At 44.3% G+C, this 12,669-nt stretch overlaps 1 protein-coding gene across 2 annotated transcripts in view; it reads right to left on the reverse strand.

Moving 5' to 3' along the window:
• Positions 1-83: 83 nt before the first annotated feature.
• grnb (granulin b) overlaps positions 84-12,669 on the reverse strand; it is a 28,286-nt gene continuing 15,700 nt past the window's right edge. For both annotated transcript variants that reach the window (XM_075457567.1, XM_075457568.1), the window contains exons 10-17: positions 11,985-12,135; positions 8,421-8,518; positions 6,831-7,064; positions 4,545-4,682; positions 3,533-3,796; positions 3,224-3,457; positions 2,174-2,431; positions 84-941 (exon numbers count right to left, since the gene is read on the reverse strand). In XM_075457567.1, coding sequence (XP_075313682.1) covers positions 804-941; positions 2,174-2,431; positions 3,224-3,457; positions 3,533-3,796; positions 4,545-4,682; positions 6,831-7,064; positions 8,421-8,518; positions 11,985-12,135 — 1,515 coding nt within the window. In that variant the 3' untranslated portion in view covers positions 84-803. The remainder of the gene's footprint in view (positions 942-2,173; positions 2,432-3,223; positions 3,458-3,532; positions 3,797-4,544; positions 4,683-6,830; positions 7,065-8,420; positions 8,519-11,984; positions 12,136-12,669) is intronic.

Here is a 12,669-nt window from a genome sequence, read left to right on the forward strand (position 1 = left end):
ATGAATGAGTGTACCGAATCTCGTCGTCCCATGTGAAACTAACCCCAATGCGGGCGCCATTTTTAAGCATCGTAGGGGGCGCTACAGAGTCAATGAGCGACTCCCAAAAATATTAACTTTAGATTCTTTCATGTCGTGGACTGGCAGGTGGCGCTTGCAAAATTTCAAGAGTTTTCGCATACCTTTTGCAAAGAATAAGAAAGAAAGAAAGACAGAAAAATAAGAATCCTTACAGATAAAATAGGGTCCTTGCAGTTTCACTGCTCGGTCCCTAATTAGCTTCCAATGGATTAAAATGAGAAAGATTTCACCTTTTATTTATTCTGAGGCAGTTTTATAATCACATTAAAAGTTTACTGAAGAAGCGTGAAAACAGTTGAGCTCTTTATTGAATGTAAACGGTGGGATTAACTGTATTTCCTCATGAGGTGGCGCAGAGCGGCGGCTCCCCGTTGGACACATTAAAGGGAAACGCAGCTCGCTCTGCGGCACGAGCGGTCGTATTACGTGACGACAGACTTTTAAAACCAGGTGCACCACATGCAGCGTCCCCCCGCGCAGTGTCGAAATAAACAAGACGAGAGTCAGTAAAGCTGTGAAGTCCCACCATCAGCCTCCTTCCTGCCGTTAGTAAAATGTCCTGCAGATGTGCGTTCTGTTACTTCAAAACAAAAAGAAAAATACTCCAAAAAACCCACGGCGAACGCACATGTGAGAGGTGGAAGGGGACGTTGCTGTCCACAGACGACCCGGGCAGATGTTGAGGATTCCAGGCGGAAGGTCTTCACCGCGCCTGCGTGGGATTAAAGTCCGCGGGGGACAAAGTCCGTCTTCCTGTCCCCGAGCAGAGCGTCCCAGGTCAGCCGGGTGCAGCCGCCCGCCTTCAGGTCGCACGAGTATCCGGCGGGACAGCAGTGCGCGGCGTCAGCGCAGCAGACCGCCTGATGAGGGCAAACAAAACAAAACCAAGAGCAGGTGAATCATCAGGAGTGGAGCTCCATCGAACATTTGGACTGAATGTCATCGCAGATGTTCGTTCTGCAACCATGCTAGAGGCTTCAACCTGAATGTGGTGCGTCTCCAGACGCTCTCCTCCTTTCTCTGGTCAGCGTTCCAGTTAAAGAAGGGAGTCTGTTCCATCCCTGCCCACTTCAGACAGTTAAAACTTTAAACAACAGCACGATTAAACCAATTAAAACCCATTTTCTTACACATAACGCACTTTGTTTCCTCTTCTCTTTCACAGCTTTCAGCTTTAAAGGAGCCATGGCATGAATTTTTCACTTTTTAAGGTTGTTACAGCTTTCCCGTATGTACAGTATAGTTACATAGCTTGTTACCACAGGAACGTGTCTGTATCGTTAGCAGCTAACGGTTAGCTATGCAGCTAATAGCATCTGCAAGCTCTCATCTCTGCCAACTGGGCTGTTGGAGGTGTTTGCATGCCCATGAGATGGTTAGCGCGCTCATTTTAGACCAAAACCCCCTACTTCAAGCTTCCTGAAGAAGAATGAATCCGCAAATTCAGTGCATTTCATCAGGATAATGATTCAGAGTCAAAACGGTCAGTCTGTCTGTGTCGTTAGCTCTGCAGCTAATAGCTCGGTCACTGTCGCTAATGTAACGGTAAATAGCATGAGGTATGCGAGTGGACACCTCATTTACTGTAACGCCAGTGTTGTGTACTTATTTGTTGTTTTGATAGCCGTCCTGCTGTTGGTGTTATGGCGCGCACGATATCTGCCTTTCCACTGATTGAAATGACTCGCGCTACGTGCATCTTTGCAAACCAGAGCAATCTTTGCCCCGCCTTTCTCCTCCTAATCTGCATTTAAAGCAGCAGACCCTAAACAGCTCATTCTGAGGATCCTGAGGAAAGCTCATGTTTGGGACTGGCTGTAATTCTGCACCAAGGCAGAATTTTGGGGAAAAAAAACAACTCAGATACAGTATTAGGGGACCACTAAAGCCTATAAAGATACATAAAAGCCTCCATTTATTTTCATGCCATGGCGCCTTTAAAACAAAGAAACGGTTCATTTTCCATCCCGAGCAGGAACGTTTGGTCTGAATAAACTTGGGAAATTAGAACCCAAACGTCCTGAGTTCTCCGTCAGACACCGGGAGCAGCCGACCCTGCAGACTGTAGAGGAAGGGCATCAGGGGAACTTACCCCGGGGAAGGGGCAGCAGCTCCACTCTGTGGCCGAGGTCCTACAGCAGGTGTGCTGTTCGGGGCAGCGGAACTCCCCCCCGCCGTCACACGACACGTCCCCATCCTCCTCCGAGCCTCTGAGGTCGGACCGTACCACTTTACTCTGGGGGAGGGTGTGGAGGAGCAGGTCGAAGGCTTTCTTCTCGCAGGTTCCCGTCTGCATGTTGCACGTGTAGCCCTGAGGGCAGCAGTGCTCGTGGTCAGCGCAGCAAACCGCCTGAGGGGCAAAGGGACGGGGCAATAATGAGGCCACAGGCCGAGTAACCAAACCTGCCCCCTCCTAAGGACGGGGTAGATGTCAGTCCCTGCCAGTCGCTTTAAAGGGACAGTTCGCCTCTTCTGACATGAAGCTGTGTGACATCCCATATCAGCAACATCATTTCTGAACATCTTCTTACCCCCTGCTGCGTCCTGTGAGCAGAGTTCCAGCCTCGTTTTGGTGTTGATGAAGGTAGTCCGGCTAGTTGCCTGGGGTTTAAAAAATAAAGCGTCTTGCTTCTCAAAACAATATGCGTTCAACAGAGTAATACATTTGCATTACAAAATAGTTCTCCAGGAAAAAGTCAGACCTCACAATCTCTTGGCCCTATTTTCTCTCCCTTCGTATCACTGCCTGCTGTGCAGACCGAGCAGCAAACACCGTAACAGGCGCGGCTGTCGGCAGGCGGCAGCAGGCAGTGATACGAAGGGAGAGAAAATAGGGCCAAGAGATTGTGAGGTCTGACTTTTTCCTGGAGAACCATTTTGTGATGCAAATGTATTACTCTGTTGAACGCATATTGTTCTGAGAAGCTAAACGCTTTATTTTTTAAACCCCAGCCAACTAGCCGGACTACCTTCATCAGCACCAAAACGAGGCTGGAACTCTGCTCACAGGACGCAGCAGGGGGTAAGAAGATGTTCATACATGATGTTGCTGATATGGGATGTCATACAGCTTCATGTCAAAAGAGGCGAACTGTCCCTTTAAACAAACAGCTCAACATGAACGTAGGGTCGGCGTTGGCACCTTGACCAGCGGGCAGCAGCCCCACTCTCCGGTCTGCAGCTTGCAGCAGGTCGCTCCCGTGGCGCAGCTGCTCTTGTTGTCACATTTGACGTCGGTGACGGCGCCTGCCTCCATGCGAGCGCTCAGCTTGGTGAACCAGGGTGTAACACGAGGGCCCCTGGAGCAGGAGGACCGGTGGGGCTCGCAGGTGTGTCCACTGGGGCAGCAGTGGTTTCCATCTTTGCAGCAAACCGCCTGAAGGGGAAACAAGAGAAACTCTGTGGCTGTTCTCGTACCTCCGAACATCGGCCAAAAGATGACCCCGCTTACCTTCGGCAGGGGGCAGCAGCCCCACTTGTGGGTCTGTTCCATGAAGCAGCAGGTCGTGTCTCTGGGGCAGCTGGTCTGAGCGTCGCACATGTTCTTATCGGGTCGGGCTCCAGCTGAAAGGGCCAGGCTGAGCCGGGCCTGCCGGGCCGGGACCTTCTGCAGCCACGGCAGCCTCAGGCCGCCGGGCTGGTCGCAGGTCTGCGCCGCCGCATTGCACGCGTAGCCGCTGGGGCAGCAGTGTTGATGATCGTCACAGCACACGGCCTGAAAGGCGAGATTAAAGTCGGGGTTAAATAAAACTGGACATGTGTGCCAAGTTTCATGACCTTGCGATGATTATAAGGCTTTCAAACCACAAACGCCATCACAAGATTTTCACCGCCTGGCCACGCCCTTTAAGTTTTGAAAAAGTTTCTCCATGATTCCCCCCCCCCCATGTCTTAAGAGTAACCTGGCCAAGTTTGAAGTCTGTAGCATTAAATCTGTAGGAGGAGTTCGATCATACTGTGTGGAATCGGGCAACAATGGTACGAAAACTCACCTTCCATCCAAAATGGCCGCCTTCCTGTGCACGTGGGACCATGGCGGCATGAGACTTTTTTGTGCGTCTGGGCATGATGAATGAGTGCACTGAATTTTGTCGTCCCACGTGAAACTAACCCCATTGCGGGGACCATTTCTAAGCATCGTAGGGGGCGCTACAGAGTCAATGAGCGACTCCCAAAAATATAAACTTTAGATTCTTTTTCATGTCGTCGACTGGCAGGTGGCGCTCGCAAAATTTCAAGAGTTTTTGAGCACCTTTTGCAAAGAATAAGAAAGAAGAAACACTACAGATACAATAGCAGTTTCACTGCTCGGTCCCTAATTAGGCAATTCTAAGGTCTCTCATAAAAACACTGAAAGCAAAAAGGTTTAACGCATAAATCATGATTTTTTTAAGGTTAAATACAGGCTACAAAAGATCCTAAATAAGTAGTTGGTAGCTCAGAGCCCAACAGGAGATGCTGACCTGCGAGGTCAGAGCGGCGACCTTCGCCAGCCAGCTGAGCGACGGCGAGGAGCCGGAGGGGTCGTCGCAGGTCTCAGCCTCCAGGTTGCAGACCGTCCCGTGAGGGCAGCAGTGCTCGTGGTCGTCACAGCAGACGGCCTGGCGGGTGAGATGATAAGAGCTTTACAGTTCATGACCAACACAGGTTCATCGTATGCTTAGAGGGTGTTTTTAAGTTTGTGTTGTAATTAAGACCTGGAGGGAGGAAGATTTCCATCTCTCTAAAACAGATTTGTGGCTGATTTTAAGCTCAAATCTACAGTCACGTGAGAAAGTTGTTATATTCTCAGGTTTTATCTATCGGGATGAGAGTCATTTGGTCCTTAACAGGTTGAAAAATGAGGTAAATACAACTCAGATGACTTATTATGCCTTGTGTACACCAAGAGCGACCTACGCTACCTGAGCGCTGGAATTCATTATTTCTCTATGGAGGGTGAGCGAACTGAGCGACCAGAGCGGATTCAAGCGATTAAACTCAACATTATGGTAATGAGCTATGACGCGTTTCGGCGAAAACCAATGACAATCCACAGATTGTAGGGGTCCGACAATCCGCGGAAACAGACGTGTAAACTTTGGTTCCTGTCCAAACAATAGTCGTTTAATCTGAGACTGTTGCAATTGCCGTGTCGAGTGCTTCAATACAATAGTGTAGTAACCCCACGCATACCTTTCTCACTGCAATTACGTTTTATTTCGCATTTAATTTCGAATTTAGTTTCTTTTTCACAGCTGCCTCTGCTATTCCCGCTCTTCTCAGGTGTACCCAATGTAGTTTTACATCATTTGTAACGTGATGTATATCTTGTATAACAAATTGTAAATAACAACACGTTTATTCGTGTCCCTGCCCTCTCTTTCCTCATGTTTTTTTTTTTCACGGGGGTTCTGCACAGCCGCGGGGCCTTTAAGAATTGAACAGTCTAAATGTGACGTCACGAGCTACCAAAGCTTCCAAAGCAAATTCTCAAGCGAAGCTTCTCCAGCGACCTCCGCTACCAGGCAGCGTAGGTCGCTCTTGGTGTACACGCAGCATGACACTGTAGAACAGTCTTCCAGAAGATGTGAGACAGGCCTCAACTCTGACAATGTTTAAATCCAGGCTGAAAACAGTTCTGTTTAGCTGTGCATATGACACCTGAAAGTATTTTATCTGCACGCTTCACTTTTAAATTAATTAATGATTATTTTTAAAGGGTTTTTAACATTTTTTTTTCATTTTTTATTATTATTATTTTAGTTTTTAATGATTTTATTGCCTTCTTGTGATTTTATGTAGCTGTGAAGCACTTTGAATTGCCTCATGTACGAATTGTGCTCTATAAATAAAATTGCCTTGCCTAGAGGAGGAGGAGAAAGCCTCTTCTCTCTAAAGAGAACATGGCAGCACAGCTTAGGTTTGCAAAGCTGCATCTGAACAAACCACAAGACTTCTGGAACAATGTCCTTTGTACAGAGCAGACCACAAACAGCACAAACACCTCACACCAGCTGTCAAGCACGGTGGTGGAGGGCTGATGATCTGGGCTGGTTCTGCCCAGGATGCAAATCACTGGCATATATTCTGGCATTGTCCAGTCATAAGACAGCTATGGTTAGGGATACACAAAACATAGGAAGGTATACTTAATGTGAAAATACCTCTCCAGTTTTGCATTTTTATTTTAGGGAAAGATGATTTTCACCCAGCGCACTTCAACAATTACTAATTTGGTGTTCTGATATCTGTTTGTAAAAAAATAAATAAATAAACAACATTAGGCACTGGCTGCTTCCCGACTCCCCCACAGAGGAATGGAAAAAATGACTTTTTCACGTCGCCTACAAATATTATTAGTATTAGGGCCAGGCATAAGAAAAAAAAAAATATATATTTTTCCTGTCGAGATTAAAGTTGACACTCCATTTCTTATTTGTGATGTTTTATTCTTGAAAAGGGGGGGTTATTACAGCATATAGCCTACCACTAGTTGTGGTTTTAATTGCGGTTATAGAAGCAAAATGTTGTCTGGGAGAAGGGTACTTGTATTAAATTTGGGAAAAGGTACTCAAGCCAAACAAATATAGAGTTTATTATATGATTATAATGATTTCTTAGATAAATTGGTTTTGGCAGGTCAGACCTCCTAAAAAGCCTCCTGGGGATGATTTCACATTATGTCCTGATACATAGAACCTCAGAATCACCAGACTGTTGACTCTCTTCTTCACGTGTTTGTGCTAAAGAGACGGCCCGCCGGTTACCTGAGGGAGGGGGCAGCAGGCCCAGTCTCCACTCAGCGTCTTGCAGCAGGTGGCTTTGCCAGGACACGACGTCGACTTGTCACACTTGCTGTTGTCGGGCTGCAGGGGGAATACGGGCGTTTTGGCGAGCAGCGGCACCACGGCGCCGCCCGACCGGTCGTCACACGTGGAGGCCGCCAGGTTGCAGACGGTGCCGCGGGGGCAGCAGTGCAGGTGGTCCTCACAGCACACGGCCTGCGAGGAAGAGGAGCAAAAATGTCAACGAATCCGCATCACAAACGGGTCGTCAAGCAAGCAAAAGGAAGCCAGCGGAAACCTGGTCCAATTAAAGGGACAGTTCGCCTCTTTTTGACTGTGTGACATCCCATATTAGCATTTCTGAACACGTATAAATGGAATTTTTGTTTTTGGTTCTTTGTTATGAATCTAACTAGGAACATTTAAAGTAACTATTAAAATAAAGTAAAATATGACCACATAGACCAAAAAAAAAAATAAAAAAATAAATAAATAAGGAGAAAATCCCTCAAAATAACACCAAAAAACACAGAAAGAGACAAAATGTCAAAAATACACAAGACAAAAAAAAAAAAAAAAAAAAAAAAAAAAAAAAAAAAAAAAATCGGACACAGTTACACACAAAATGCTTACAAAAAACATTAAAGGGATAGTTCGCCTCTTTTGACAGACTATTTATCTTAATAAATGAAGCAACAAACAAAGCGTCATGCTGCTCGAAGAAGAACACCAATAAACAAATATATCTTACAGCCACGGATGGAAAACACACACAAAACAACTGCAAATATCTCTGTATAGGTGTGTGTATCTTTGTGTAATTTAAAGGGATAGTTCGCCTCTTGACATGAAGCTGTATGACAGCCCATATTAGCAACATCATTTATGGGAGAGAAAATAGGGCGAAGAGATTGTGAGGTCTGACTTTTTCCTGGAGAACGATTTTGTGATGCAAATGTATTACTCTGTTGAACGCATATTGTTTTAAGAAGCAAAACGCTTTATTTTTTAAACCCCAGACAACTAGCCGGACTACCTTCATCAACACCAAAACGAGGCTGGAACTCTGCTCACAGGACGCAGCAGGGGGTAAGAAGATGTTCATACATGATGTTGCTGATATGGGATGTCATACAGCTTCATGTCAAAAGAGGCGAACTATCCCTTTAATGTTTTTTGTAAGCATTATGTGTGTAACTGTGTCCGATTGTTTTTGTCTTGTGTATTTTTGACATTTTGAGTCTCATTTTGTGTCTCTTTCTGCGTTTTCGGTGTTATTTTGGAGGGATTTGTCTTTTTTGGTCTCCATGTGGTCATTTTTTTAAACTTTATTTTAATAGTTACTTTAAATGTTCCTTGTTAGATTCATAACAACAAAACAAAGAACCAACAACAAAGACAAAAATTCCATTTATAGGTGTTCAGAAATGCTAATATGGGATGTCACACAGTCAAAAAAAAAAAAAAAAAAAAAAAGAGGCGAACTAACCCTCTGCGTTTAAAACAAATCTCCCAGAGTTCTTTGGTTAAAAAGTGCAGCCAAAGGTCAGCTGGAAGCAGAGAAGCCGGTACCTGCGGTAAAGGACAACAGGCCCATTGTCCCTGTGAGGCTTTGCAGCAGGTGCTCCCGTCAGCGCAGGCCACAGAGTCGTTGCAGGGAACGGCGTGGACTGAAAGACAAACAGAAACCTCAGATCTCATCACGAATGCTCACCGCATTGATAAGATTACAACATTGTTGGATATTGGATTTAGCAACATGTTTGTGTTCTTTTTTTTAGCTCCACATATTTTCCCCCCCATTCTGCCTCAACAACATTTCAGGTGAAGATTCAAACGCTGAAACAATCATAGATGAACGGCTCCTTCATCCACACCGATTCGAGCGCCATTCATCGGACTTTCCACGACTCCCCCGGCTGACAAAGGCTTTGAGAATTTTGTTTGCACAAGCAGAATCGCTCCCGAAGCCTCTGGAAAACCACTCTGATCTAATTTGTTTGACTTTCTATTCAAATAAAAAGGTCAAGAAGAGGATTTTCACAAAGAACTCAACTAACTGGCAGAATTAAGCAAACACCTTCATCATCCGTCAAGCTAAAACCCTTTTAGTGTGTAAAATGATGGAGTATGACACTTTTATCTTATTTGATTTTGTTGCCTTCACTGTTCTTTTATTTATTTTTACTTATTCTTCTCTTTATTTATTACCTGCTGTAAAGCACTTTGGTACACCGTAAGGATCGTCTGTAAAGGGCTGTATAAATAAAGCACATTTAAAAAAAACGTGAGGATCTGCTGTGTTCCTGCTTTATACGACTGAAACTTCTTCTTTTAAAACCCTTTTAAATCCACATTGTTTCAGAGCTGCGTTTTCTACATTCGTGCACTCGTTTCTGTACATTTAGCAAAATCCTTCTGAGGTTTGAATCCTGGCTGGTTCTCTCTGTGTGGATTTTGCAGGTTCTCCCCGAGCATCATGCAAAAACATACCTCTCAGGTTTAACAGTAGGGGTGTGCAAAATAATCGTCATGACGATGCATCGCGATTCGAATTTTCGCGATCTACTGCATCGATTCTTGACGCCAAGTATCTATTTATTCATCTTTTTATGCCTTTAATGATAGGACACATGCAATTGATGCATTTCGCTGCAAGGGATGTTTGCAATATATATTTTTTTATATAGTTTTATAAAGCTTATGCACTTTTTTTGTGTGTACTGAGCATCCCTATTTTGTTATTTCAAGTTTTATAAATCCTATGCACTTTTTGTGATGAGTGTGTCCAGTAATAGTTATATTTGTGTCCAGTAAAAATTTTTTTAATGGCAATACCTCCAAAATTTGTTTCAATAAATACAGTTATGAATTGATTTGCTTTGAGTTATGTATCAATTGAAGACACTATCCAGATCATACACAGCCAGTCAGCCACTGGTAATGGCTGTATTTTTTTTTAAAGTATGTTCAGTGAAAATATCGCAATAATTCAAGTATCGTGATAGTATCGCATCGTGGCATGTGAATCGTGACTTCTTTGCCAATACCCACCCCTATTTAAAGCAGGGCTCAGTAATACGGGGTTTGTTTACCATGCAATACACACCCCAAAGCTGTAGGGGGAGCTCCGTAGAAAATAGGCGACAGTCTAGCCAGACTGTCGTAAACCCACCAGAGGCAACTTACGGTTTATTTGTCCTGGGTCCGCATGAGAAAGTGAACACAGTCACACACACACACACCCAAATAGTAATAATAACAGTCCTAAAAAGATCATTCTGGAAGCGATCGTAACATAGCCTAATTTCATTACACCAAGACCTACTACTTGGCGCAGGAAGACTGTATTTGTACAAATGCAGTTCTACAAAAGTCCTTATAGCAACATCCACTGAAATAAACACAAACGGACATGTCTAGTCCTAGTGCTATAGCCAGCCGCTTCAGAAACAGAGAATTGTTATTTTAGATATAGTTCGTAAGCCAGGAACAATACATAACAGTATGTTCACCTTTACAGTTACAACTCAAATACCTTCAACTCCAGCAAGCCGCTTTCAAAATTATTGTAATGAAAATGACAAGTTCTACACCGACATCACTGCTAACCTGCACACGGCAACTGCTCAACATTTGTCTATATACACTAGCAGCTACATCCACTGATGAAAACAGTGGTTAGCTCAATGGCTGCTAACCAAACATCGTTTTCACAACTTTTGACTTGGAAAATGTAACGATTTTAGCCGTAACCGCATTCAATTTAGCCGTCGACAGCTAATGGAGAGGGGGGGGTGTCTATCAGGCTCCCTGGCTCGGCTCAGAGCCCTTTACGACCTGCCGTGAAGCAGTAGTTCTCGGCTCTCGTGTGTCGCGAGACTTCCAGAGCTAAACAAAGCACGCGGCGCCACAGGCAAAGTTGCAAGCGCTGTTTCGGGCTAGGGCCACCAGATGGAGATGGACATGTCACCGTTTTCTTCAGAACGGGTCAGCCAAGCAATCTGATGATTGCCAAGCAATTTTATGACCATGAAAAAGTTGTAGAGCATGTCTTTAACAGCCAAAGCTGAAATCGACTCAGGAACGAGTCCTCTAACGGTTAGAGTCTAACCCAATGGCAGTTGGATGGATGGACTTTTAATTCGACTTGCATTTTGTCCTCAAAGCTTTAAAATCTGTCTGCAGAAAGTACTCAGCTCCAATAAAAGGTGGCGTCTGGTTGGGAAACCTCAGGGTAACGTCGATGCGGTTCTGTTGGCTTCTTCAAGCCGTGACCTTCAGCTGCGCCGAGTGTGAAGCGGCCGGGATGAAAGTCTGTGGTGCTGAACCAGATAAAGGTGCAACGCTCCGCCTGGTTCGGGAAAAATTGTGAGGCTTTTCGTTTTCTAAGTGGAAGTTTCATATAATCGCTCATCATATTATCAGTAATATTGTATGGCTTGGAAGTGACGCAACTCCTCATTTGCAAAAATTTCCAAAAGTTGTCTTTTCCCACCAAATCAAGTTTCTGCAACAGCTCATCACATGGCAAAAACACTCCATCTTCAAATAGATCATTAACGGTGCTTAAACCTCTGACGTGCCACTGTTTCCAATACACAATGGAAAAAATCTAAATCTCACCAAGTATATTTGTCTCATTGAGTATCTCATCACACTTAATATAAGACACAACTGCCTAACAAGCACCATTTCAGCCAGATATAGGGACTTGTTTTAAGACAATACATCTGGAATATCTTGTTAAACGAAAAACTCTTGAAAACATCTTGTTTTGAGTCATATTTCACATGAAACAAGCTTTTTTTTTTCATTTGAAGAGGTTTTTAAGCTAATTTCAAGATCACTTTTAACTGAAAAGTTCCAAATATCACATTTTATTTCAAGAAATCTTGACAAGCCGATTTTCACTAGTTCCATTGGCAGATTTTTTTGCTTATTTCAAGCAAAAACGTCTTTTATTTGTTGTTTTTTTACTTATTTTAAGAGGGGCATTTTTTCCAGAATGATGAATATCTTTGTAGAGTGTGTGTAAGTTTAAACATTTTATGTACTTTACTCCAGACATCCCTTGAATGTAGAAGTATTGGATTTGTAATGTGACCATAAAGTGATCTGAATCTTACGGCTCACCTTTGCTCTGCGTCGCCACCCGCTCGGTCCCAGCAGCGAGCATCCTGACGGGCACGGCGGCGGCGCCCTGCGTGGGCGTACAGGTGCTGTGGAGCAGGTCGCACCTGGTGTATGCAGGGCAGCAGTGCATGTGGTCAGCACAACAAACCGCCTGCAAGCAGAAAACAAAACAGGAAGGTCACCAACACCGTCTGTCCTGTCAGCTTCTGGGTCAGTGAAGTCTAACTCCAGACTGGATCATCCAAAACAGAACAAAAATGGCTGAAAACATGTAAATGTCTCATTGTTTATACATAATAATTATAATATTTATTGTTCATTAAATTAACTAAGTGTTTAACAGGTTTTTAATGCTCCAGTGTGACGGGTTTACATACTTTAACATCATCGAGTTTGACAGATAAAACATTGTTTCTGACTTTTTTCCCCTTCATGGGTTTCGTCTTCCCATCCCGCCAACAGAACATGACCAACGTTGGGTTATTTTCCCACCAAAGAGGCTCCAGTGCTGGTTCAGGTCCACTACTTTCTGTTTAAACTGGGTCCACCCCAGGAAAACAAGAACAGCCTCTATCTGGGGTAATAGAAACCAACCAGACCGAATACAGCTTTGTGACCACCCAGAGTCATCGTAGCGTCTGGTCTGTCAGGCCTGAGCAGCGCTGGGAGAACGTGAGCTCATCTC

The sequence above is a fragment of the Odontesthes bonariensis genome, chromosome 23, assembly GCF_027942865.1.
Source record: "Odontesthes bonariensis isolate fOdoBon6 chromosome 23, fOdoBon6.hap1, whole genome shotgun sequence".
Lineage (NCBI taxonomy): Eukaryota > Metazoa > Chordata > Actinopteri > Atheriniformes > Atherinopsidae > Odontesthes > Odontesthes bonariensis.